This window comes from Chlorocebus sabaeus, chromosome 10 (genome assembly GCF_047675955.1).
Source record: "Chlorocebus sabaeus isolate Y175 chromosome 10, mChlSab1.0.hap1, whole genome shotgun sequence".
NCBI classification, from domain to species: Eukaryota; Metazoa; Chordata; class Mammalia; order Primates; family Cercopithecidae; genus Chlorocebus; species Chlorocebus sabaeus.
Genome location: NC_132913.1, coordinates 39,079,965 through 39,104,431, shown reverse-complemented (window position 1 = coordinate 39,104,431; position 24,467 = coordinate 39,079,965). Strand labels below are relative to the sequence as shown.

The 24,467-nt window shown below is 35.7% G+C and overlaps 1 protein-coding gene across 3 annotated transcripts in view; it reads left to right on the top strand.

Moving 5' to 3' along the window:
* Positions 1-22,634, top strand: part of ARL5A (ARF like GTPase 5A) — a 32,099-nt gene extending 9,465 nt beyond the window's left edge. For all 3 annotated transcript variants that reach the window (XM_007964964.3, XM_038002135.2, XM_038002134.2), the window contains 5 exons: positions 3,935-3,995; positions 4,789-4,936; positions 6,662-6,745; positions 12,365-12,516; positions 15,973-22,634. In XM_007964964.3, the coding sequence (XP_007963155.1) occupies positions 3,935-3,995; positions 4,789-4,936; positions 6,662-6,745; positions 12,365-12,516; positions 15,973-16,021 (494 nt within the window). In that variant the 3' untranslated portion in view covers positions 16,022-22,634. The remainder of the gene's footprint in view (positions 1-3,934; positions 3,996-4,788; positions 4,937-6,661; positions 6,746-12,364; positions 12,517-15,972) is intronic.
* The last annotated feature ends 1,833 nt before the right edge of the window (positions 22,635-24,467 follow it).

The following is a 24,467-nucleotide window of genomic DNA, read 5'->3' as shown; positions in this document are numbered from 1 at the left end:
GCTCAAGCCTGTAATCCCAGCACTTTGGGAGGCCGAGACGGGCGGATCACGAGGTCAGGAGATCCAGACCATCCTGGCTAACACGGTGAAACCCCGTCTCTACTAAAAAATACAAAAAACTAGCCGGGCGAGGTGGTGGACGCCTGTAGTCCCAGCTACTCGGGAGGCTGAGGCGGAAGAATGGCGTAAACCCGGGAGGCAGAGCTTGCAGTGAGCTGAGATCCGGCCACTGCACTCCAGCCTGGGCGACAGAGCCAGACTCTGTCTCAAAAAAAAAAAAAAAAAAATCTGACATTTTGAGAATGCTATGGTTAAGAATCAGTATTCACCTGGGAAGCTAAAAACTTTTACCCAAGTCAGAGATCAGAGTATAGCTTGATAATGAATTCTAGTTGTATTAAAAATGTTTATGAGTGCTTGTATTAATAAAACTGTAGAGGAGTTATGTCATCAGAAAGGGAATGCTTAATTTTGGGACATAGAAAAATGGAGTTAGGCAAAATTGCCATGCTATTTAAAAACTTTGTAGGTGCAAGGGTACCTTTTCTCAACAACTCGATTACCTGGCCCTCATGCAGGTGTGGCCTTGCTCTAAAGATGAATTCAGGCCAGGTACAGGAGCTCACACCTGTAATCCTAGCACTTTTTGAGGCTGGGGTGGGAGGATCGCTTGAGCCCAGGAGTTTGAGACCGGCCTGGGCAACATAGGGACACCCCATCTCTACAAAAGAAACAAAATATCCAGGCGTGGTGGTGCACACCTGTGATCCCAGCTACTCAGGAGGCTGAGGTGGGTGGATCGCTTGAGCCCGGGAGGTTGAGGCAGCAGTGAGCCATGATTGTGATACTGCAATCCAGCCTGGACAACAAGAGTGAGACCTTGTCTCAAAAAAAAAAAAAAATTCACATCAGTCATTGCAGCCTGTAACACTCCTTGGGTTGGGATTCCATGCTCCCCAAGTAATCATCTGATTTTAATTCAGCCACCATGTAACATTTCCTCAGGGATAGACTGCACTTGTCTCTCATTTTTAAACATTTGGTCTTATTGTATGTTACTTATTCGCTGTTCTTATTTATGTCTTAGTCATTTCCATGAATTGACCTCTCTGAGTCCTGTCTATTCTGGGATAGTAGCAGAATTGTTTGTGGATCTGGGAGACTAAGGGCCACAGACGGAGTTTCGCTCTTGTTGCCCAGGCTGGAGTGTAATGGCATGATCTTGGCTTAGTGCAACCTTCACCTCCTGGGTTCAAGCGATTCTCCTGCCTCCGCCTCCCAAGTAGCTGGGATTATAGGTATGTGCCACCACGCCCCGCTAATTTTGTATTTTTAGTAGAGATGGAGTTTCACCATGTTGGTCATGTTGGTTGTGAACTTCTGACCTCAGGTGATCCACCCGACACCTCAGCCTCCCAAAGTGCTGGGATTACAGGCGTGAGCCACCAATCTGGCCTGGGCCCTAGGTCTTTAAAATGATTCTTAATAACTCACAAAAGGGGCAGGTGGTCATGTCATTTAAGGACCCTAGTGGATTGTATTAAAATGTTTTATTTACTTGATCTTCCTATTTTTGTATAATAGCAGGTGCCTATAGATCATTAGGAATTTCCTCTGGTAAGTGGCAACTATTTGGAAAACATCTACCATTTGAATTATAAAGATCTTACTCTGAGGTGTTATAATCCTCAACATTTATTACTTATAGAATGAATATTAATTCAACATTTATTGAGTACCTTCTTTATGCCAGGAATATTGTTGTTGTCACTAGAAATGTAAAGATGATTAATGTGTATTCTATATGGTTGAAGATGCCTTCTTAAACTGAGATTAGTGCACATGTAAATAATTAGGATAAGTGGTAGATTAGAGGTAGTGTGGGAAAGCAGGAGAAATTGATTCTACATGGAAAGCTAGACTTTAAAGGATTGGTCTAATTCCCTAAATGGATAATTAGGATAATTCCAGCATTTGGTGATACCACGAGTAGCTGTAGAGAAATGTTTGCTGTGAACATATGTGCTGCTTATGTAGGGAGAATGACTTGAACTTTAGTTTATAGGTGCCCTTCAACTTATGATGTAGTTATGTGTCAGTAAACTTGTTGTAAGTTGAAAGTAACTGAAGTCAAAACACATTTATTACATCTAACCTACTGAACATCATAGCTTAGCCTAGCCTGCCTTAAATGTACTCAACACACTGACGTTAGCCTCCAGCTGGGCAAAACCGTCTGATAGCACAGTATATACTATTATGCAGCATTGGTTGTTTACCCTTGTTATTGCATGGCTGACTGGGAGCTGCAGCTCGCTGCTACTGCCCAGTGTCTTGAGAGTATCGTACTGGATATCACTAGCCTTGGAAAAGATCAAAATTCAAAATTTGAAGTACAGTTTCTAGTAAATTTTTATCTTTTCCTGGGCTAGTAAAACAGGTTAAGAACTCTCTCCTCTTCAGTGCTAGGCACTGCTGTGTGCTATTTTAATTGTTAAACAACCCTGAGTGATAGGTAGTATTTCCCCTATCTTACAATGAAGAAACTTAAGGTCAGAGAAATAATAAAAGTCATTTGCTCAAGGTCTTATAATACCATTAATATTTCCTTCAATTATCTGTTTCTATGTAGTAAGCCACTCTAATTTTATGACTTAAAGCAATGATTTATTATTTTTCATGTTTCTTATGAATCGGCTGAGCTCAGCTAGGAAGTTCTACCTTGGGGAGTCTCCTTTGGTTGCAGTCAGATAGTAGCTAAAATTAGAGTACTCTGTAGGTTCAACCAGGCTGCATAGCCAAGATGGCTTCTTTACTTGTCTGTCTGTCATCTCAACTAGAATGGCTGGAAGAGATAGGGACTGACTGGTCATCCCTTTCAACAGGGTCTCACCACATGATCAACTTGGGCTTACTCATTAAAAGGCACAGCAGTCTTGGGCTTGCTATATGGTATCTGACTTACCGCAGGACGACTTGTCCAAGACAGCCAGGCAGCAACTGCAATGTTTCTGATGATTTAGGCTCAGAAATCATGCCTGGTCATTTCTGCTGCATCTGTGGGTTAAAAGTAAGTCACAGGGCCAGCCCAGATTCAAGAGGTGGCGGCTACATAATGGCATGACTATCCAGAGGCCATCTTGGACACTAGTTTCTTCCACATGCTGTGCTATCTTTGCGGATTGCTTTCAGACGGCCTGGAAATAGATGGGTCTTACAAGTGCCTGGTTGAAATGTGAAGAGGGTGCAAGAAAACATCTGGGGAACGTGAATGTTTGAAAGAAGACCCAAGGAAGAGGAGTCATTGAAAAAAAATGAATGACTAGAGACAGGAAGAAAACTTGGAGAAAGTGGTGCTACAGAAGCCAAACGGGGGGAGGGAGTCACTGCCACCATAGCCATAGGTTCTTAGATTTATTTTTCATGTTACAGTGGCCCTGTGGTTTTAAGGTACTCATAAATTACAATTACCCATTTAAAAAATGGTCCTTTTTTCCTTCCCACTCATTCCACTCCACATACACGTACCCAGTTGATGCCTGAATTTCCTGTTAGAACCTCATTGATGTAATCCATTGTGAAACATTTATACTTTAAGTCATTTGTAGATCGTTGTGATTATATTTGGTTTACTTTACTGAGAGTAGGCTTGCCTAGGAGTAGAGGAAATGTAGTGCTGTGACTTCCTAGAGAGGAGGTTGGAAAGATGAGAGTTGTCTCTAGAATAATGGCAATGGGGAAGGTGAGTATAATGGCACACTTCTGGTGGTCTTGCTAGGATGTTCTTTTGACTTCCAAGAAAGTATAAAGTGCCATGCACTGAATTATGCCGTAGATAGAAGGGTGAAATACGGAATTTATTTTTGTCTATAATCGAATTAATCTTTTTTATCCTTTTTTGAAGAAAAAATCACTGGTGTTTTCTCTATTTCAGAGCACAAAGTTATCATTGTTGGGCTGGATAATGCAGGGAAAACTACCATTCTTTACCAATTGTAAGTATTAACTGTCTTAAAAATTATTTTATTTCTAGTTACTTTTTTGGCCTGGGTGATATTCGATCAATGAATGCAGTAAGAAATTACATGAAACCTAAGTTACCCTGTAAGAAAGCAGGTTGACTATAAACCTGGAGCCAAATCTCAGCAATACTTTGTAGAAAGCAAGAAATTTGTATGATATTGAGCATATAGTTGGCATTGAGTTGTCCGCTTGTTTTGTACTAAAACTCTTTTGTTTGTAGAAAGTAGAAAAATATGGCCGGGTGCAGTGGCTCACGCCTTTATCCCAACACTTTGGGTGGCAGAGGCCAGGACTTTGAGAAACTGCTTGGGCCACGTAGTGGTATGCCATCTCTTTATAAGATATATATACACATATATTTTAAAATTAGCTGGATGTAGTGGTGCACACCTGTCGTTCCAGCTACTCAGGAGACTGAGGTGGGAAGATTGCTTGATCCTATTGAGGAGGTCAAGGCTGCAGTGAACCTCATGCCACTGATTATGTATGATCATGCCACTGCACTCCGGCCTGGGTAACATTTAAAAAAAGAAAGTATAAAAATATTTGTTTTTATAGTTTCCTGGAATGATCTAGTATATGCCAGATAGCCTAAGACCTAGTTCTAGCCCTGTTTAAACCCTCACTCATGTTGTAAACTAGTAGGAAAAAGATATTTAGGTATAAATTATAAAAGTTTATGCTGATTTGTCATTGATTAAAAAATTGTTCAAGCAAGTTAGCTTCCGTGCTAATTGTAAAATATATATAAACTTTTTCCCCCAGTTCTATGAATGAAGTTGTACATACATCTCCTACAATAGGAAGTAATGTAGAAGAGATAGTGATTAATAATACACGTTTCCTAATGTGGGATATTGGTGGCCAAGAATCTCTTCGTTCTTCCTGGAACACTTACTATACTAACACAGAGGTAATGTTTCTTACAGTATTTAATGCTTGGAAAACAGAATGCTTGGAAAACATCTAGATTTGAGCCCTTATAGTTAATCTTTTTGAAATATCACAGTATGTTAATATAGAGAGAGTTTAAGCAGAGTAAAATCTTTGATTTCCTATTCCAGGGTCATTGTTCAATATGTCCACTATCATTGAACCTCTATAGGGAGAATTGGTGGTTAATTATGTTTTGATTGTGTATTGATCCCAGAACTTGTCTTTAGTAGTTTTTTTTTTGTTTTAAATGACTTCCATCTCATAGTTTATAATTTCATTTCTCTCTATGTTTGACTGAGTTTAGCTCACCAAATGAGAGGGTTTTGGTGGTTTGAATCCTAGCCAGTTTTACTATTTTCTTTTACAAAACACAATTGCACATTAAATAATTGTTTTTCTTTTCGTTATAAGGCATTTTAGACGTAATCGTGTCTTTTAATTTACACATTATTTTCCAAAGGAAATTTCAGACCTTTGACATTTAAGTGCTTCATTGCATAGACCTGTGAATTAAAAGACTGACAATTGTTTTCGTAGTGTTCATTATAAGTTAATAAAGCTGGTTTATATATATGGAAAGCTGACTTTTAAGTCATTAAGAAACCATTAAGTGTATCTAACAACCTGATTTCCCAACACTGCATTAGGCATTTAATCTTTTTTTTAATAAGGGAAGTTATGTGTGATTATAAAGGTATATATGCTACTGTATACATAATGCTATAGGTTTCAAATTCATGCCAACACTCTGAAAATTAACAGCTTTATTAAAATACCTTGGAATAAAATGGGCCTTACAGTGATAAAGTCACCTATCAGTAAGCTGTCAAGTGAGAGGGGAGGTAAAGTCGCAGTTCTCTCATACATCTGCCTTTTGGTTGATGAAGTCTGAAGAATAGAAAAGATCCAGAAAATCGTAAGAGTTTATTTAAAAATTAAGATCTAGGTCCAAAAAATAAATAGTGCATGTTACTAATAGGCGGTCAGAACCAACTTGGGCATCATAAATGCTATCATAAAGTGAGTAAGTTAAATCTCCATCTGTTCCTGCTGATCTGTTGCTTTTGGGTGCTCACGGAGTTGAGGAAGCGGTGCGATGGAGCTCAGTCCTGCACAGCAATCACAAGTCTTTCATTGCACCTTCTGATCCCAGTCTCATCAGTTCATGAAGGGGTTGTGCTTGCAGGTAGCACGTGATACTTATGTAAGGAAGAGAGCTTGTTTTTAGATAGAGATTTATTCTTGCAGTTGGTTGATTTTTTTTTTTTTTAATTGATTTCTTTAACTGTCACATTACTTTACTCCCATACCCATGCCCTTTTAGGATTTCAGATTGATATTAACAAATAATATCTACCTGGAAGTAATAAATTCAGGATCATATTGTATGTTTTTCTTACTGATTTGTAGTGCAAATAGATGGATATAGGCCCATTAGCATTCAAGATACTGAAAACAGACATGCGTTATATATATTAGTTGGAATGTTAGTATCATATTCTCTTTTCTCTAAAAATTAGTAAATATATTAAAATCGATCAGACCTTTTGGCTTCACAATGTATAGGTAGCTCTGATTTTCCAACAATACCATAAGATTCCAATTTCTTGATATTAATAGCCTGTATATCAAATAAACACATTATAAATTTTACAGATACCAAATTATGTAATCACTAATAATTTTTTTGTAATTATTTTAGTTTGTAATAGTTGTTGTGGACAGTACAGACAGAGAGAGGATTTCTGTAACTAGAGAAGAGCTCTATAAAATGTTAGCGCATGAGGTAAGTAAGTAGTCTTTTTACATTAGATATGGGGAAGGGTATGTGAATCGCTATTTTGTTTTCTAGTTTCTCATGAAGGTGCTATCAATTTTAAATTTTTAAAAATAATTAGTTATTTGCTGGCCACGCCTGCTTGATTATTTTGACATCTCCCAATTTGGAATGTATCTGGAAGCAGCAGAAAGATTATGAAGTAAGTTGCAGAACTTTATTTCAGTTATCCTAGATACATTTGGTTTCACAATTTTCCTGGGCAAAAGTAAGTGCTATAAGTGGCTTTCATTTTGCATTTTGAATAGATTAATTATACAGAGGATTATCATTGGAAATGAGATTTTAAAGTACCTGTGTGCTTAGCAATTCTTGATTGTTACTCAGCAGACTAATATTTAAATGTAATTGCTGTTAGATTTCTCTAATACTGTCCCTTTGACTAAACAAAACTAGATGACTAGCCACATTTTCTTAGTCCTTGAAAAATACCGGCCGGGCACAGTGGCTCACTCCTGTAATCACAGCACTTTAGGAGACGGAGGTGGGAGGATCACTTGAACCCAGGAGTTCAAGACCAGCTGAGCAACATGGCAAGACCCCATCTCTACGAAAAATAAACAAAATTAGCCAGGTGTGGTGGCATGCACCTGTAGTCCCAGCTACTTGAGAGACTGAAGCAAGTGGATTGCTTGAGCCCACGAGGTCAAGGCTACAGTGAGCTGTTCTTGCCAGTGCACTCCAGCCTAAATGACAGAGTGAGACCCTGTCTCAAAAAATAAAATTAAATTAAAAATAAATAAGTAGAAATAAAAATAGATTTAAAAATTAAGTTTTTTAAATAGAAAAATATTACAATAATGTAAGTTTAAAAAACAATAATATAGTCAACTTCATAACTATAATATTATAGTGTTTATATAGTATTTAGTAAAATTGAGTATTTTTGGATATTGCAGAAGCTACTTTCTCAACTCATTTATAGATAGGAATAGAAAAAATATTTAGATATGTAGAGTTTTTTTATTTCAGTGGAATTTTTTGCAAAGCTTAGGAAAACAGGGTTATCTTTGTAGTGAAGTTTTATGTTAATTTTATTATTGATTTGATGATCTACTTTTGAGATTTGCTTTAAGAATTTTGTGTATTTCAGGCAACCTTTCAGGGCTTTAGGGAACCAAACCTAGTAAAGTAGTTTTGTAAGTTGAGGTTCCTCATTTCCTTATGACCACTAAGATGCACCTTTTCCTATTTTGGACTCTTAATTCCGGCAGCTGTGTTTAAACCTCGTGGAGATTTACAGAAATGCATCTTGCCATTCTGTGTTCATTTGCCAAATTCCATTTCTAGTTGGGATACAAGCAGTAAGCCATAACAGAGGCAGAAGACAAAGGTTTTTTGGTTTTTTTTTCTTTTCAACTTCATATTTTGCAAAAATGCAGCATTATTCAGTTTATTCCAAAGGGTGGTTTTATGAAGAGTTTGGAAAAAGGAAAATTGATACAAATGTTATTTGTCTCTGGGCTATATCTTTTACTTTGTTAACAGGTAGTCACCCTATCTGATTTTTACTCTAATTGGCCAATATGCAGCAGGATCAGTATATGAAGAGCCCAGTAGCAGGGTTCAAAGTCTTTGATTTTTACTAGCTGAGGGCATTAACTTACATAGGTCACTTAACCTTATCTGTTATGGGTGAGTACACTGGGACCCAGAACGGTTATGTGACTTGACTAGCTTTTTAAGATCTAGGTTTTGAACTTGAGTATTCTCATTCAGACTCTTTATTAGCAGAAGAAAAAAGAAGACATAAGTAGGGCCTAGTTGGAAAGTGAAAGGAGACTGAATGAGGAGATGAACAGAGAAGAAAGCAATTACAGATGAAGTTGGGAGTTTGAGCAAGCTACTCAGTAGGGTCAAGAAGAGCCAAACAGGCAGAGTTCTGGAGAGAGACAAATGGATCAAAGAGTGAGAATGTGTGAGTGAAAAATAAATGTAGACATGATGTTACTTGGATGTTTCATACATACTACATAAACCAACAAAATCTTATTGTCATTGCTGATAACGATTCTTTACATTATTGCAAAATACAAAGCTAAAAATTTTAAAATAATTTTCAAAGTTTTATCATAAATGAAGTGTTCAACTTTAAAACTCATTAATTTTAAAATGGTTCCAAATACCAAAGTCTGAAATTTTATTCAGAGTGACTCAACTTCTAGGAGTTACCTTCACAAATGAAGTGTTTTTGCTGTTGTTGTTGTTGTTGTTGTTTTGTTACGGAGTGTAACTCTGTTGCCCGGGCCAGAGTGCAGTGGCACCGTATCGGCTCACTGCAACCTCCGTCTTCTGGGTTCAAGCAATTCTTCTGCCTCAGCCTCCCGAATAGCTGAGATTACAGGCGCCCACCACCACACCCAGCTAATTTTTTAATATTTTTAGTAGAGACGAGGTTTCACCTTGTTGGCCAGGCTGGTCTCAAACTCCTGATCTCAAGTGATTTGCCCACCGCAGCCTCCCAAAGTGCTGGGATTACAGGCGTGAGCCACTGCGCCCAGCCCCCAAATGAAGTTTTAAGAAACAAATTGACAACTATGTATGGTATATAGAAGATGCTAAGTAAATATGTCTTGCAATTGCTGTTATTCATCTCCTTGATAAAACTAAAATATATCTTAGACTAAAAATTTGTAGCAGAAATGGTTTTAAAGTGTTTGAAATGGCTTATGTACAAAAGATCACCATTGTTCACCTTATACTTTGACCCCTTGTTAAGTCGAGTTGATGAACAGCCTTAATTTAATATATCTCTTTTCTACTGTTCTAATGTATACATATTTGGTTTTGGGGTTATATAATAGAAAGCAAATGAAGATTTTCTTCTCTTTCTAAATATTTAAAAATTGATAAAATAACTTCTTAAAAGTCAAGAACTCTAAAGTTTGAACCTTTGAGATCTAGAAAAATTGATTTAAGGTATTTGGAGACCTTTTATTAAATGGCTTTGTTTTTTGTATTTTTCAATTTTCAGTTTAGGGGCTTCTACAAATAATTTCATCATTAAGAATGAATACAAATTACTTATAATAATATAAACTATGTGTCGTAACTTGTGCCAAATATTTGTCAGAAGGTTGTTCTTTCAACATGTCAACGTTAGCAAACTTGACCTATATAAGACTTCAGCACACACTAGCAAGACATACTGAAACTGCGAAGATAGAAAGATAGGAATTAAATCCCATGGAAAGCCCATCTACTTATTGACTCAGCCACATAACAACTATTGATAATGGTTTCTTTTATTTGTGTTTTTTTGAGACAGAGTCTTACTCTGTCACCCAGGCTGGAGTGCAGCAACACTATCTTGGCTCACTGCAACCTCCACCTCCTGGGTTCAAGCGATTTTCATCACTCAGCCTCCCAAGTAGCTGAGAGTACAGGTGTACACCACTACACCTTGCTGATTTTTATGTTTTCAGTTGAAACGGGGTTTCGCCCTGTTGGCCAGGCTGGTTTCAAACTTCTGGCTTCAAGACATCCCCCACCTTGGCCTTCCAAAGTGCTGGGATTACCGGTGTGAGACACCACGCCCAGCTGATTAATGGTTTCATTTTCTGTTTAGGAGAAAAGAAAAAATATTTACTGTATATCCTTGATAATGACTATATGTATACAAGTTATACTTTATCTCAATTGTGAACATTGTAGCAGTATTCCTTTCTGACCATACTTATTCAGATAACTGTATAAACTGTGGTAGCATTACTAGCTGCCATCCTGCAGAGGGCACTGTAATTAAAGTCAGTCCTGATTTTTTTTTTTTTTTTTAATATGGAGTCTAGCTCTGTCACCCAGGCTGGAGTGCAGTGGTGTGATCTCGGCTCACTGTAAGCTCCACCTCCTGGGTTGACGCCATTCTCCTGCCTCAGCCTCCCAAGTAGCTGGGACTACAGGTGCCCACCACCACGCCTGGCTAATTTTTTTTGTATTTTTAGTAGACACGGGGTTTCACTGTGTTACCCAGGATGGTCTCGATCTCCTGACCTTGTGATCCACCCGCCTCGGCCTCCCAAAGTGCTGGAATTACAGGCGTGAGCCAACGGGCCTGGCCTAGTCTTGATTGCTATATAAAATGTTTTATGTAACTCCTTTAACCAAATGAAAAATACAAATATACTACTAATGTTTTTATTTGCATCAGAATCATCAAAACTATATTCTAACAAGAGTCATTTTGTATCTGCTGAAGATTTTATTGATTCAAACACATACACACATTATTAAAACCAAAATATCTCAGTAAAATCCCTAAGAAGACAGATGCCATTCAACAGTTGTGAAAACTTGCAAGTGTGGCACCAAAACCTTAATTTTATATCTCTTAATATATAACAGAATTTTATGAGAATTTCATTTGCTAATTGAGTACATCCTTCATGGATTCTTGACCCAGTATCCATGTAGGGAATTTAGGATATTTATTAACACCCTAAAATTGTACATAAACTTTAAAAATTTTTGTATGTATGCATATGTGCGTTTTCAGGGGAAAGGTCTGTGATTTTAAACAGATTGTCAAGGAAGTCCCTGGCTTTAAAACTGGCAGGTAGAGAGGAGTGGGGCAGGAAAAGACTAAGAACCTGTGGCCTGTTTTGTGAGTAAAACATTATACCTGTTACTTGGAGTGTGCACAATTACATTTGGAAAAGGGTTTATGCAGTGGGTGTTTTGCTCAGATCAGATACTCAAAAGATAATGAGGAATAAATTCAGAAAGCCTAAAGAACTTGCCTCTGAGTCATAGCATTGAAGCGATAGAACTTCTTATTGGGGAAACTTGGTAAGTTTAATGCCACTCCAAGATGGCCATATTACATATTCAAATCTAAGAAATCTTCATGTACAGTGACAGAAATTGGGTGAATAGGATTGGTTTAGGATAGAACTTCAACTGAGTTAATTAAGCCCTAAGCTTTAAGGCATATATTGTAATGAATTCATTTATTTCCTATGCAGCTAGAAGGTACTAGCTATGTATGTTATTGGAAGATTTGCAATGTAGTCATTCATCATTTTCTGTGGAGCTTAATTCTCTTGTGGAATCATGATTGGGAAAGGCTGGTTTAGGAGGTTGGAGGGAAGGAAATATACACAAGAGAAATGATTTGAACAACATAGAGATGGCAGTGCCCAAAACTTTGTAGAGAGCAGTAGGATAGGTTGCTAATTACAGCAGAGGACTTATATGGGAGTGATGTAAGGTAAAAGAGAAAAGTATAGGCAAGGTAGAATTTTGGAGAGCTCTCAAGTATTAGGCTAAAAGGTAGTTCTTTGCCATTTAAGCCTAATTTTGGATTTAGGGGGTGGGTAGTATGTATACTGGAAAACATGACTGTTAAATACAGCACTTAGGACCATAAAAAATGGTAGTCTAAGACTACAAGAAATATGTAAACACATACAAGTATAAAAAATGTGTTATCAGCCTATGCGCTATGAGATGCTTTTATGTCACATAGTTGAGAAATTCTTGTTTACTAAGATTGTGAAAAAGATTCTGTTAATTAAGTTGAAAAATATGTGGAAAATGTATTGGCCTTTACAGTTTTATTTGCTTTAATAGGACCTAAGAAAAGCTGGATTGCTGATTTTTGCTAATAAACAAGATGTTAAAGAATGCATGACTGTAGCAGAAATCTCCCAGTTTTTGAAGCTAACTTCTATTAAAGATCACCAGTGGCATATCCAGGCATGCTGTGCTCTAACTGGCGAGGGGTAAGAAGTCTTCCTCTTAGATGTTATCAAACTTGTATTTTGCTTAGAAACATGTATATCTTCTTTAAACTCCTAAATATTTAAGGCTATTGTGTACAAAACATCCTAAGGGACAGATGTAAGTTGTAGTGCATGTCTATAATCAGAGACTTTTTAGGGTGGTTCTGTAAATAGTAAAACAACGTAAACATAATACACATAAACCTACTGAACCTGTAAGCATGTAGCTGTTAAAATTGCTGTAGGAGCTCAGAGAAACGGCAGTATCAGTGAGAGCTGGAGAAGTTAGGAAATACATTTTACGATGATAGTGAAACTGAAGACCTGACACTTGCTGAGCATGTCCTGTGTCTGGAGTGCTTTCCATATAGTGCTTCATTTAATCCCCATAACAGTCCTACAGAGTAATTGTTTGTAAGTGATATTTTATGCATAAAGAAGCTCAAATCAAAGATAATTCATGTCTGAGACTACTTTGGGGTTACTGACTGTTGGAACTGATGCACTTAAACAAAAGAAGGATTGAGGGAATTGGAGAGAGTGTAGCAGTGATGGTCCTTGGTTCTGGAATGATAGGTGTTGGAAGAGAAGTGTGTGCCTAGAGTAGAAATTTGCCCTGTCTAGTGCCCACAGTTGAAAGTATTTCAAGAAGGAAGTGGTGTGGTCAGCATTGTCAAATCTAAGGTCAAGGACTAGGAGATGGAGGATGCCACTGAATTAACAACAAATGAATATATTCAACCATTTTGTCAGAACAAATTCTGTGCATTGGGAAAGTGGGCATGAGGTAAGTGTAGTTTAAAGAGGAGGTAGATTTTAGGAAGCAAAAATAGCTTTGTAAACTCTTGAGTGTGGCAGATGAAATAGAGAGGTTGGAAATAGGATAAAAAGCCAAAAGAAGGATAAAAATAAAGTACAATTTTTGTTGTTGTTTTTCCAAAATATGGTGGATCTGTATATACAGTCATGCACCCATAATGATGTTTTGGTCAGTGATAGACCACATATATGACGGTGGTCCCATAAAATTAAAATACTGTATGTTTACAATAACCTGTTCTATTTTTAGATATGTTTCAGTACAAAAGTTCTTACTATTGGGTTATGGTCATCTACAGAATTTAGTACAGTAACATGCTATGTAGGTGTGTAGCCTGGGAGCTCCAGGCTGTATAGCACGGAGCTAGGTGCATACTAGACTGTACCATCTAGGTTTGTGTAAGTACACTCTGTGATGTTCACACAGTGATGAAATCACCTGACACATTTCTCAGAATGTATCCCTGTCATTAAATGATGCATGATTGCATTTAAAAGCAGAGGAAAAAAGAAATAAGCGATAAAAGATTCTAAATAGAGGTCTTAAGTTTGGGGTTCTTGAGGTTTTAGAAAAGGACAAAAGCGTGGGGTATAGACGAATTTGCTTAAGTGGGAGAAATTGTTTTGCTTTCAAGACCAAGATGAAGGGTAAACCAAATATAATGAATTATTGAAGCCAAATCTTAATAGAAGGCACTATTACTGACATTTGGAAGAGCATAATTAGAACCTTAAAAAAGGTTTTTTAATTAAAAAAAAAACCTGTTCGTTAAAAACACAGATAATACCAATTATCCATGTATTCATTTAAGTAAAAATATGTTAAATATTTCTTTGTCAAATAGTTTAGTATACATATCTTTGTCAAGCAAAAGCATGGATTTATAATATTTGGCAATAAAGACAAGTCATCTAGGATTGACATAGATTTAATTTATATACTTTGATAATTGTATGGAAAATGTATCATTAGTATCAACTCAATTTCATTTTAAAAAGAGATAAAACAATTTTGTTTTAAAAATAGGAAGGTAATAGGTGAGTTTGGTTTTGAGAGAAATGTTCTGTTTTTCTTTTATAGTTCAGCTGCCTTGATCTAAATTATTGGTTTTAGTATGCATTAGCGTTTTGATTCAGTGGATTGGAGATCCCAAACTTCGGTGTGTGACTTCATTTGACTCCCACTTTTCCCATTTGCTAACATTGCCAACCTGGATTTCCTCTGTAACATTGGAAGGATTCTAATGTCAGTGTTGTAAAGATTAATTAAGAGAATGGATGTTAAGTCAGTTTCTAGTTTGCTATTAGGTAACTACTGTTCATTTATCAGTTTGGAGTTAAACAGTCTCTTCATCTATTATTTTTATGTACTATTTCCTGTCAGTAGTTTAAAAGTAACGAATCTAGTCCCAGGAGAAAAGCATGGGACAACCACCCCAAAACAACCATCTATTTACCTCATTGCTGTCTTTTTTCTATTTGTGTCTTCTTTTACATTATTAGATTCATACTTAACAAAAATCTGAACTGAAAAAAATTTATATTGTAACATAGTTTTTTGTGTCTACAAAAGCTTGTCATAGATAATAGTTAATACTTATTAACAGTTCTTCATTTTATTGTAACTTAATGTGTACAACCATTTCTCTTTTGCTGAACTTTTAGTTTCTTTTACCAGAATGAACATCCTTTTCTGTATTTTGGGTTATGTTCAATTACCAGTTGTTCAGTGATAACTGGTGTTACCAATATGAAATTTTATTGCCTTCAAAAGTTTTATATACTTACATTTTATAATATTTATATAACATATTATGTGTATACTTTGTTTTAATAACTACAAAATATATATTTTGTTTAATATTCTGCCATTTGTCATTTATATCATGAGCATTTTATCCTATTATAAAATGGTTTTATTTCCTCCATTTCCTGGTGATGAGAATTATGAAATCATTTTTGAAAGGAAAATTTTAAATATTTCATCATACAAATGTCTTGTAATTTATTTTTTTTCTGTATTTCTAGACAGAAGTTATTTTTCTATTAAAAGTACTTTAATGAACAGTTTTGTATGTAAGTCTATGTTTATGTCTGATTTTCTTTTTTAGGATACATTTCTGGAAGTAGAAAAAGATTCAGAGTATTGATATTTTAAATATTTTTGATACATATTGCCAGATATATTTTTGACATATGTTGCTTTCTGTGGGCACTCATTGTATAATTATAAAGCTTTTTAAAAGTGTCAGACAGCGTTCTAGGGACTAGAGATATAACGGAACCAAAAGAGCACAGATGTATTAGCTGGGTGTGGTGGCACACGCCTTTACTCCCCGCTACTGGGGGGCTGAGGTGGGGAGATCGCTTGAGCCCAGAGGTCATGGCTGCCATTGATTGTGCCATTGCACTCCAGCCTGGGTGACAGAGGGAGACCCTGTCTTAAAAAGAGGAAAGACAAAAAAAGCACAGATGGATTATGTATGAGAATATGGCTTCACTGCAGCAGCCCAAGGACTGAGTATTATTGATTTTTAAATCTTTGTTATTTAGCTAAATGAAAAATACTGCCTTTTAGTTTGCTGTTCGTAGCTTCTTAGTTCAGAATTTAATCAAATGATTTTGTTTTCTTTATAGATTGTACCAAGGACTTGAATGGATGATGTCACGACTTAAGATTAGATGATCTCTACTGACCTCTTCTCATAGACTTTGTATAAATGAAGTGCTGGACTTTACCTGAAAGCTGCAAAAATTAATGGTTTAGATATATTTATAATAAACTGATTTAAACTTTTTCTATAAGAAGAAAAATTAAGACCACTTATTTGAAAACAAAGATGAAGTCTCACCTTCCAATTTACTTTCTTATTAGTTTTTTCCAAAGTAAGTTATTAAAGCTGTGATTGACATTTTTCTCATAATGAATCCTCTCAGGACATTGTGTAGCCTGTGGTAAGTACAAAGGGAGAGGAAGACATTTTGAATTTTAAGAGCTTTATTATCAGTATAACCCTCCCTAGTTGAATGTTGTTTTCTTCTTGTTCCATTAAGTCAAAGTACAAATCAGCACAGATATTCAGTTTCCAATATTTTAAAATGTAATGTTACTTATGAAAAGTATTTTGCTTAAGGTTGTGTGTGTATTATGTATATACCTCAAGTTCAAGTTAATGGCATTGATTTATGTTCCAGAGAAAAATAACACAAATATTAATAATATCCTTCGTTATAACCATAATGAGATAAGTATTGGCATTGGTGTTCAGTGCCATTTTATACTTTCTCTCTATGTTCTCTGTATTGTACTAACCAACCTCCGAAATCATTGAGCTGCTTATTTTAAAAAAAAAAGGAAAAGGAAAAAGCATGACATTGTATATTGATTTTTTGTTGTTGACCAGAATCACAAACATGGAAACACATAATTCAACAGAGTGGGATAGCTATCAGATTCTTGGCTTAGTATTACTAATGGGCAGGATTGTACAATGAGCAACTATCAGATTATTCCTTTCAGTGGTTCTTATGGCATCTAAATTACTGAATAAATTATTAATCCATTAATCAGTGAATCAAATTATGATTAAAATTATCAAATGAATGCTCAGCATTCATTGAAAACTGTTGTGTGAAACATGTCTACCCAGAAAAGTAATATTCTACAAATACTATTAAACAACTTAGCTATATTATTTTTAAGCATTAAATTATACGTCAAGGAGTTAAAATGAATTTCAGAGTAAAAGTAAGGCATGCTTCTGAGCAACATTGATAATTTCTTAATTTGCCAATTTCTTCTTATTTTGGTACTTGGAATATAGTGTGAGATTTTTTATTTCTAAATTTTGTTGTATCATCTATTACATAAATGCATTGACAATTATAAACTGCAAGTGTTTTTTGAATGATTTTAAGAATTTGATTTAAAAATTGATTGCTACCATGTATTATTTGTACTAAGAAGTAACTTGACCCAAAGCACCCTCTCTGTTTGCTTAGGGTATTTTTTTCAATGTCTGAAAGTTAGAGGTATTCCTGTCACAATTGTAAACAAACTTACCCTAAATGTGTTAAAACATATTCTGGGGTACTCTATCTCTATGTATCTTTCATGCCTTGAAAATCTGAAGGTTAATCCAAACTCACTTGTTTTAGCATATTTAAGAAAAAAAAAACTACTTTTAATATCAGCCTTTTAAGTTTCATGAAGATTTTGGTGAGGAATAATAGTATATACTTTAAATATTGACAAAACTTTGAAAGTTTTCTTTCTTTAAAATGGGAAATACTCAATATCTAAATCCAGGTCAGGCATGGGAGATCAGTATTTACCATTGAATATTTTGTATTTTATATTTATAATGTTCAAAATGCAAGCATAACATTTAATCTTTGTCCACATGGTTTTACAAAAGTAAATCTTAAATTACTAAGCTTTTCTCATATGTTCTCATACTTTTTCAAATCACTATAAAGAATTATTTGTTATCTATTAAAAATCTCCTTCACCCAAATCTGTATTACGGTTTCACCAGACAAATATTCTGTGATGTAGCCCAGAAAATCCGCACCTTTTGTCCTTTTTATTTTTTAATTTGATCATGTGCTTAGTCCCTTGGATTACTGCCACATCAGTTTAACACAGTATCAGCACATTACCTTGTCATCAAGATATTGGCTTAGATTTATTCTTAATTGGATGTTTAAAGCATGCACTACCTTGTTACAGTTGGTTTAGTGGATTATTGACTTGACATCATGAGAAGATGTGTAATTTTATACCACATTTATAAAACATGATTTTGTTTTCTACCCTTCAAGGTAAACATTAAAAATAAGGTGGTATTTGTGTACTTGTACATAAAACCAAAATTATAGTTGGGAAAAAATAAATTTATATATGAAAATGTCAAAATCATTTTAACAGTATTATTTTCAGATAAGATGGAGAGACTGGTGAAAAGTCATATTGGCAATTTGTATGTAGTTTAAGTGGAATTAAGCAAAGGGAGATGCTTTTGGGTTTTTAACATGCCACTTTTGAGTGAAAACATCTCGTGGAGTCATTGTGTTCAGCTCTGAGAAGAACAAAGATTCATACTTCTGTACATGTGGTTGGATTTAAATATCCTGTTTTTGATACTAATTTTGAAAGTTATTTAACTTCTTTTGATATCTGGGCAAAAGTAACCATATGCTATAAGCATTTGAATATGTTTAATTTTGTCATAATAGCATCTGTGAAAGTGTATCTTACACATTATATAGAGGGTTCTTGTTTGAAATTTTCAGTTCTCTTTTATCTTCCCAGTACGTCTTAGTCCTCATAATGGGCAAAGCATACAACGAAGGCAGGTGGCTTAGGGGTTATAGTGGGGAAGTGGATAGGGGATTCATTTTCTTATATGACATTTTGCCTTAAGAATATAAAAGTGTTTTAGCGCTGCTGACTGGCATTTTTAATATAGGTAGTGAAAATGACTTTAGAAGCATGGGATGAAATAGAGGGAAGAAGAGTTTTTATTTTCTGGCCTTAAAAAGTGCCTAGTAGGTCATTTGAGACCTAGAGAAGTGCACAGAGCTTGAGCAAAGGCATGAAGTCCCTGACTTTCTTTTCCTTTTTGTCTCAGTATATAGTATTAAGATGCCTAGAAACATGACTCTATTGTCCCCTCTTGTATAGGCACTTTATGCTTCTTGCTGTCACTACAGCAACCATATACAGTACAGACAACCTCAAAACCTGTTTATATTAGTGTAAATAGAAAAACTATAGACAACTTTCTAGATTTCTCTGCAGGCATTTTTGGGAATGTATGTATAATAGGCTCTGCTTTGTATACAGGAGATAGTACCACATCATCGGTTATCTCCAAACTCCAGTCTTCTCTCAATTGCCCAGTTACATCTTGTCATCAATCCCTTTTTCAAGGCTGGGGAGAGACAAGTTTCTCCATGTAACTTTGACCCCTCCCACTCTCCAAATGTAATCTGGATCTCCTTGCTTTCAAGATCAGCTTCCCCATAGCTCAGGTATCCCCTTCTCTCCTGTGTCTTCATTTACTATCAGTGAAGATATCTCTGTCCTGGAGGTTACTTTAAACTTTCTCTATAACCATTGCTATAGACAATGGTTTCCAAACCAGTAGTTTCTATGCAGCTTTTCTAGTTCCTTGCTATCTTCTCACCACTGACTTGAGGCAGTGATTTGGACTTTGCTCATTAGAGAGCATTATCAGAGATGTGGAGTCCATCAGAAGACCAGCTTGCAGTGTGAATAGCATATAGATGCCAATATTATAATTCTTTATATTTAACATTTTCATGCTTCTTAATTTAACTTCACATGTTGGGAAGTAGATTCAGAAACTTAGGAGAAATACCCAGACTCTGCCACTTCCTTGAGCTACTAGTTAGGCATGGGCGGGATTAAGTTTTATGTGTATTATCTTCCCACTACCAAGAATGGTTATGTTTCACAGAATACCAGTTCAGTTTGAGTTGGAAAAAGATGCCAAACCAAATTTATGTATAGCCTATAACCTAAGGGCATTCTTGAAGCTATTGCCCACATCCCATTTTTTAGTTCATGTTTACTTACAAAACAGAGATAAACATCAGATGTCTAAAGGAGTTAGTAATGAAAAGCCTGTCCTTACAAAATAAACCTGTTTAAATGGGTTTTAAAAGACATCAAAATAATCACTTGTCATGCATTGACTGTAAATACAGATAAAGAAATATGTCTTTAAAGCTCCACTTATACAAAAATAAAACTTCTATATCATGTTCCTTCAAAGAATGTATGATAGTTTATTTTAAGACCATGATAATAGAGTAAAAAGGAAAGAAAGCCAGAAATTAGAATTTTGGATGCTAAAAAATAACTTTCTAGTTAACCCTAAAGCCCTGTCAAATTGGAAAGAAATGTTCCAGGATACACTTGGATTAGTTATGCAGTATTTCTTATCAATTGTCTAGCCCTTGTGTATTGTTCTGAAAACTAAAGTTTAAATCTTTATGCTGTTACCTGCTAGACATCCCGTTCTTTGGTAAAAAATTCCCATAGTCTATACTCGAGAAGTGCCTAAAAATGGATTTGTGTTGATTTTAAGCCCATCTAATAAATTATATGTATTTTCTATGGTATCGTATGTGCTTGTCTTAACTGATGACACAGCCTAGAGGGTTTCTGTCACAATTTGTGCTTTATTTGAATAAAAAGTCTTTTTTTTTTCTTTTTCTTTTTCTTTTTTTTTTTTTTTGAGACATTGTCTTGCTCTGTCGCCCATGCTGGACTGCAGCGGCATGATCTCGGTTCACTGCAACCTTCACCTCCCCGGTTCACGCCATTCTCCTGCCTCAGCCTGCCAAGTAGCTGGGACTACAGGCGCCCGCCACCACGCCCGGCTAATTTTTTGTATTTTTAGGAGAGACGAGGTTTCACCATGTTAGCCAGGATAGTCTCGATCTCCTGACCTCGTGATCCGCCTGCCTTGGCCTCCCAAAGTGCTGGAATTACAGGCGTGAGCCACTGTGCCTGGCCTAAATAAAAAGTCTTGAAATTGAAGACCCTCACCTAACCCTCAACAAACCATGACGTAATGAAGCACAAGCCACACCATTTTGTCTCTTTCCTAATATAAATAGTCATGTCCCTGGCATTAGTTCATGCTGAGACTAGAAAACTGAACCCTAGTACTGTTTTTTAAAAAACAATTTTAACAGAATATTAAACTGTATGTTTGAAATCATAAGTAAAAGTTTGTTGCTTGCATACGAGTAGCCTCTTGATTCTTATAGTGGTAATTTTGTATCATATCATTTAGATGTTGAGCCATTTGTGCATGTGCATAAGTGCCCAAATTCCTCCTCTTTGTTTAGATTCTACTTACAAATCAGACTAATAGAATCTGAATACATTTATCATATATTCTTCCAGGGTTTTTTTTTTTTAACTGACTGTAGAGTGTGGCTGTAAGTTCTGGGGCAAAGCTTGATTGTATTTTCAGTGATGTATAGTTACATTGTTTCATGTTAGAAATCATCGTGCATGGGAAGTAAAATGTGCGTATGATTTTAAATTATTGTAATATGTACTATACCCTTCCCCTAAACTTCTTTCGTTGATGATACACAGAATTCCTCTATTTTTGCTTGAAAATAGTCCTTTAGATTGGAGTAGCCTTTTCTTACATCCCTCTGTGATTCCATGAGATGAGGTGATACCTGCAAAGCACTTTTAAAGATGTTTTTTAGGCTAATGTCCAGGATACAGCATTGAGGACGCAGCTATGTCTAATGAGGGCTCTGTTGGTTGCTAGAGGTGAGAGAAATGTATACTAATCATTTTAATTTGTACTTAAAATACGTTTTACTAATCATATTGATTTTAAATATGACATTCTTCTTGTAGATATTAATCTTTATCATATTGTCCTAGAGAAGCCTAGATAAAAATGGGTTCCACCTAGTCTCTTTCTATAACACCTTCCCCCGCTCCGCTCCCCATCCCTGCCAATTGAGCTCTATGCATATTGACAAGCAAATAAGAAAATCTTAGGTTTCTTGTATTTGAATTTCCAAAACAATAAAAGGTTTTGACTTAAGATTTGCATGCAAGAAGAGGCAGAAATTTTGTCTCATCTTTTTATCATTTTGCGAACTTGTGTTTCTCTGTATGCTAGGAAAATTTTACACACAAGGAATGTTTGAAAAACAATTTTAGAGTGCCTGGGGGGTTTTTATTTGGTCAGTACTGATGTGTTGGGTGTCTAGGGAAATAATGCTTCAGGACCTTTTTAACAACACAGCTTCATGAATGACTGGGGGACATTTATGTTTGTGCTGAGAAAAGGGAGGGAGTGGACAGGTTGGAGTGGGGACCTTCATTGAAAGCAGCGCAGTCAGCTACTTTGTAGATGTGTTTTTTCATTATACTTGTAACAATGTTCTTGTGTCCATAATTGACTGAAATGTCAAGCTCCAGGAATGCAAAGTGTTTATCAGGTGACCAGAAGTAGAACCTTGTTGATTATGAAATGGAAGAAGAATGTCAAGGTAGTTGGGGTAAAATGACAAATAAGATTTTACTGGTGAATTTCCATGCTTAATATGTACATTAACCTCTTTTTAAGTTGCATGTTAATCTGGTATAACGTATTGTCTCTGGTTTATGCTTTGAGTAAAAAGGCAAAAAAAAAAAAAAAAAGACTTGAGTTACAATTGTTACTCTGTTATGTACTATTACATATACCTTTTCTTTTAGAAAGGGTTAATTATAATTACTATTCACACCTCTGTGTTGTCAGTGTTTTTATTCTGGTTTATTCTCTAAATGTGCAGAAACAGTGTCGGAAGACTGGGATCCACATGGTAATTGAAAAGGTATGACAGCTGCATTGTACAAATGACAAAAAGATTGTCCTGATCTTCTCTAGGAAACTTTTCTGGCACTGGTCAATTTATAGAGAGCTCTCTCTCTTTTATTTCTGAATGTTAGAATTGGAAATGAACCTGACAAATTATGATCAGTTTGCATAGTTGATTTATTTTAAAATCTGAGAAAAGTTCAGTCATTTAAAATGAATATTATTAAAGTGAACATTCATGACCTTAGTTGATAGTAAACAGAAGAAAAAAGGGAAAAAGGGAGAGAGGAGTCAGCCCCAGTCACATGCTGACTTAAATATCGTGTCCCCCCCCCCCCCCCCCCCCCCCCGCTAGAATGTAAACCACAGGATGGCAATTACATCTCTCTGTGCTGAACACAGTGCCTGGTATGTAACAGGTGTTCAATTTATATGTGTTGACGAATGAATGAATGGATTACTAATGTTTTTGTTGTTTTTTTCTACATCTTTTGTTCTCATAGGTAGGTTTTGTTTTTGTTTTTTTACCTATGTGATTGCAGCATACTGCCTCGTTTAATTCTTACTTAACACTTACCTCAATTCTCATTTAATTCTGCCTAATTTCAAAAGGGTTTCTAGGTGACTATGTTTTCCTCATTCAGTCTTTTAGTAGAAATAGCACGTATTTCCTTAAAAATGGCTTAAAAGCATCATGCAGTGGCAGATATGTAGAAATTTTATGTATTTGAAATCTGTGTGGGCCTACATCAAGGAATGTAAGTAACATACCAGAGTTTGTTGTCAGCATCTGTAGACATTGAAATAGTAAATGGTACAGCAGCTTTTTTGGAAAAACAGCTTTGTCTTATTCGTCTTTTATGCTCATTCTTCCTTCATTTTTTGATATCTGGAATATCCCCTTTTTGCTGGTAAATAACTTTTGTCCCATGAAGTTGATGAGATTTTCACAACATTAGAATAACCTCTAACAGTCCTTTTGAATGTGTTCCTTATGATTGATCACCACCCTTTTGGGATTCCATGAGTTGGGATGCCTAGGTGACCCATTATTCTCCTCATCACATACTTTGCATTCTAGCAAATTGTTCTATACCAAAATTGATGTTTACCTAAAAATCTTTTCGAAACTGTTCTAATACATTTAGATCCCCAAATTATATTCTACTGTATCTCCTATATTATTACAAACAACATTGCAATGGACATCTACTTAATGTGTTTTTTCATATTTAAAATTATTTCTTTTGGCTCTAACCTCAGGTGAAACTACTAGATTAAATGGTAGGATGGGATTTGAGGGTGCCTATTTCAAATTTTCACTAATATGTTAAACAACAAAACCCTTTCCAATTTAACAGAGGGATAAGCATATTGTTATATTTTGCACTTAGTTAGACTATTTTTCTTTGCTGTTTTAATTTCCTCTGAATTGTTCTTTTGCTTTATTCATTTATTATAATCTTGATGTTATTGTGAATAAATTAAATTCTTAAAATACTAAATATAAGTACCACGTGTTAACCAATTTCGCCAGTGGAGCTCTGTTTAAATAGTGAATATATTATCTCTTGTCATGTTTTTGCAGATGTGTGTGCAAAACACATCCTAGTATGCTGTTTAAATTTTTATAATTATCTTTTCAGCATATAGAGTGGTGTGTTTTTTGAGACAGAGTCCCACTGTATCACCCAAGCTGGCATGCAGTGGTGTGATCTTGGCTCACTGCAGTCTGTGCCTCCTGGGTTCAAGCAGTTC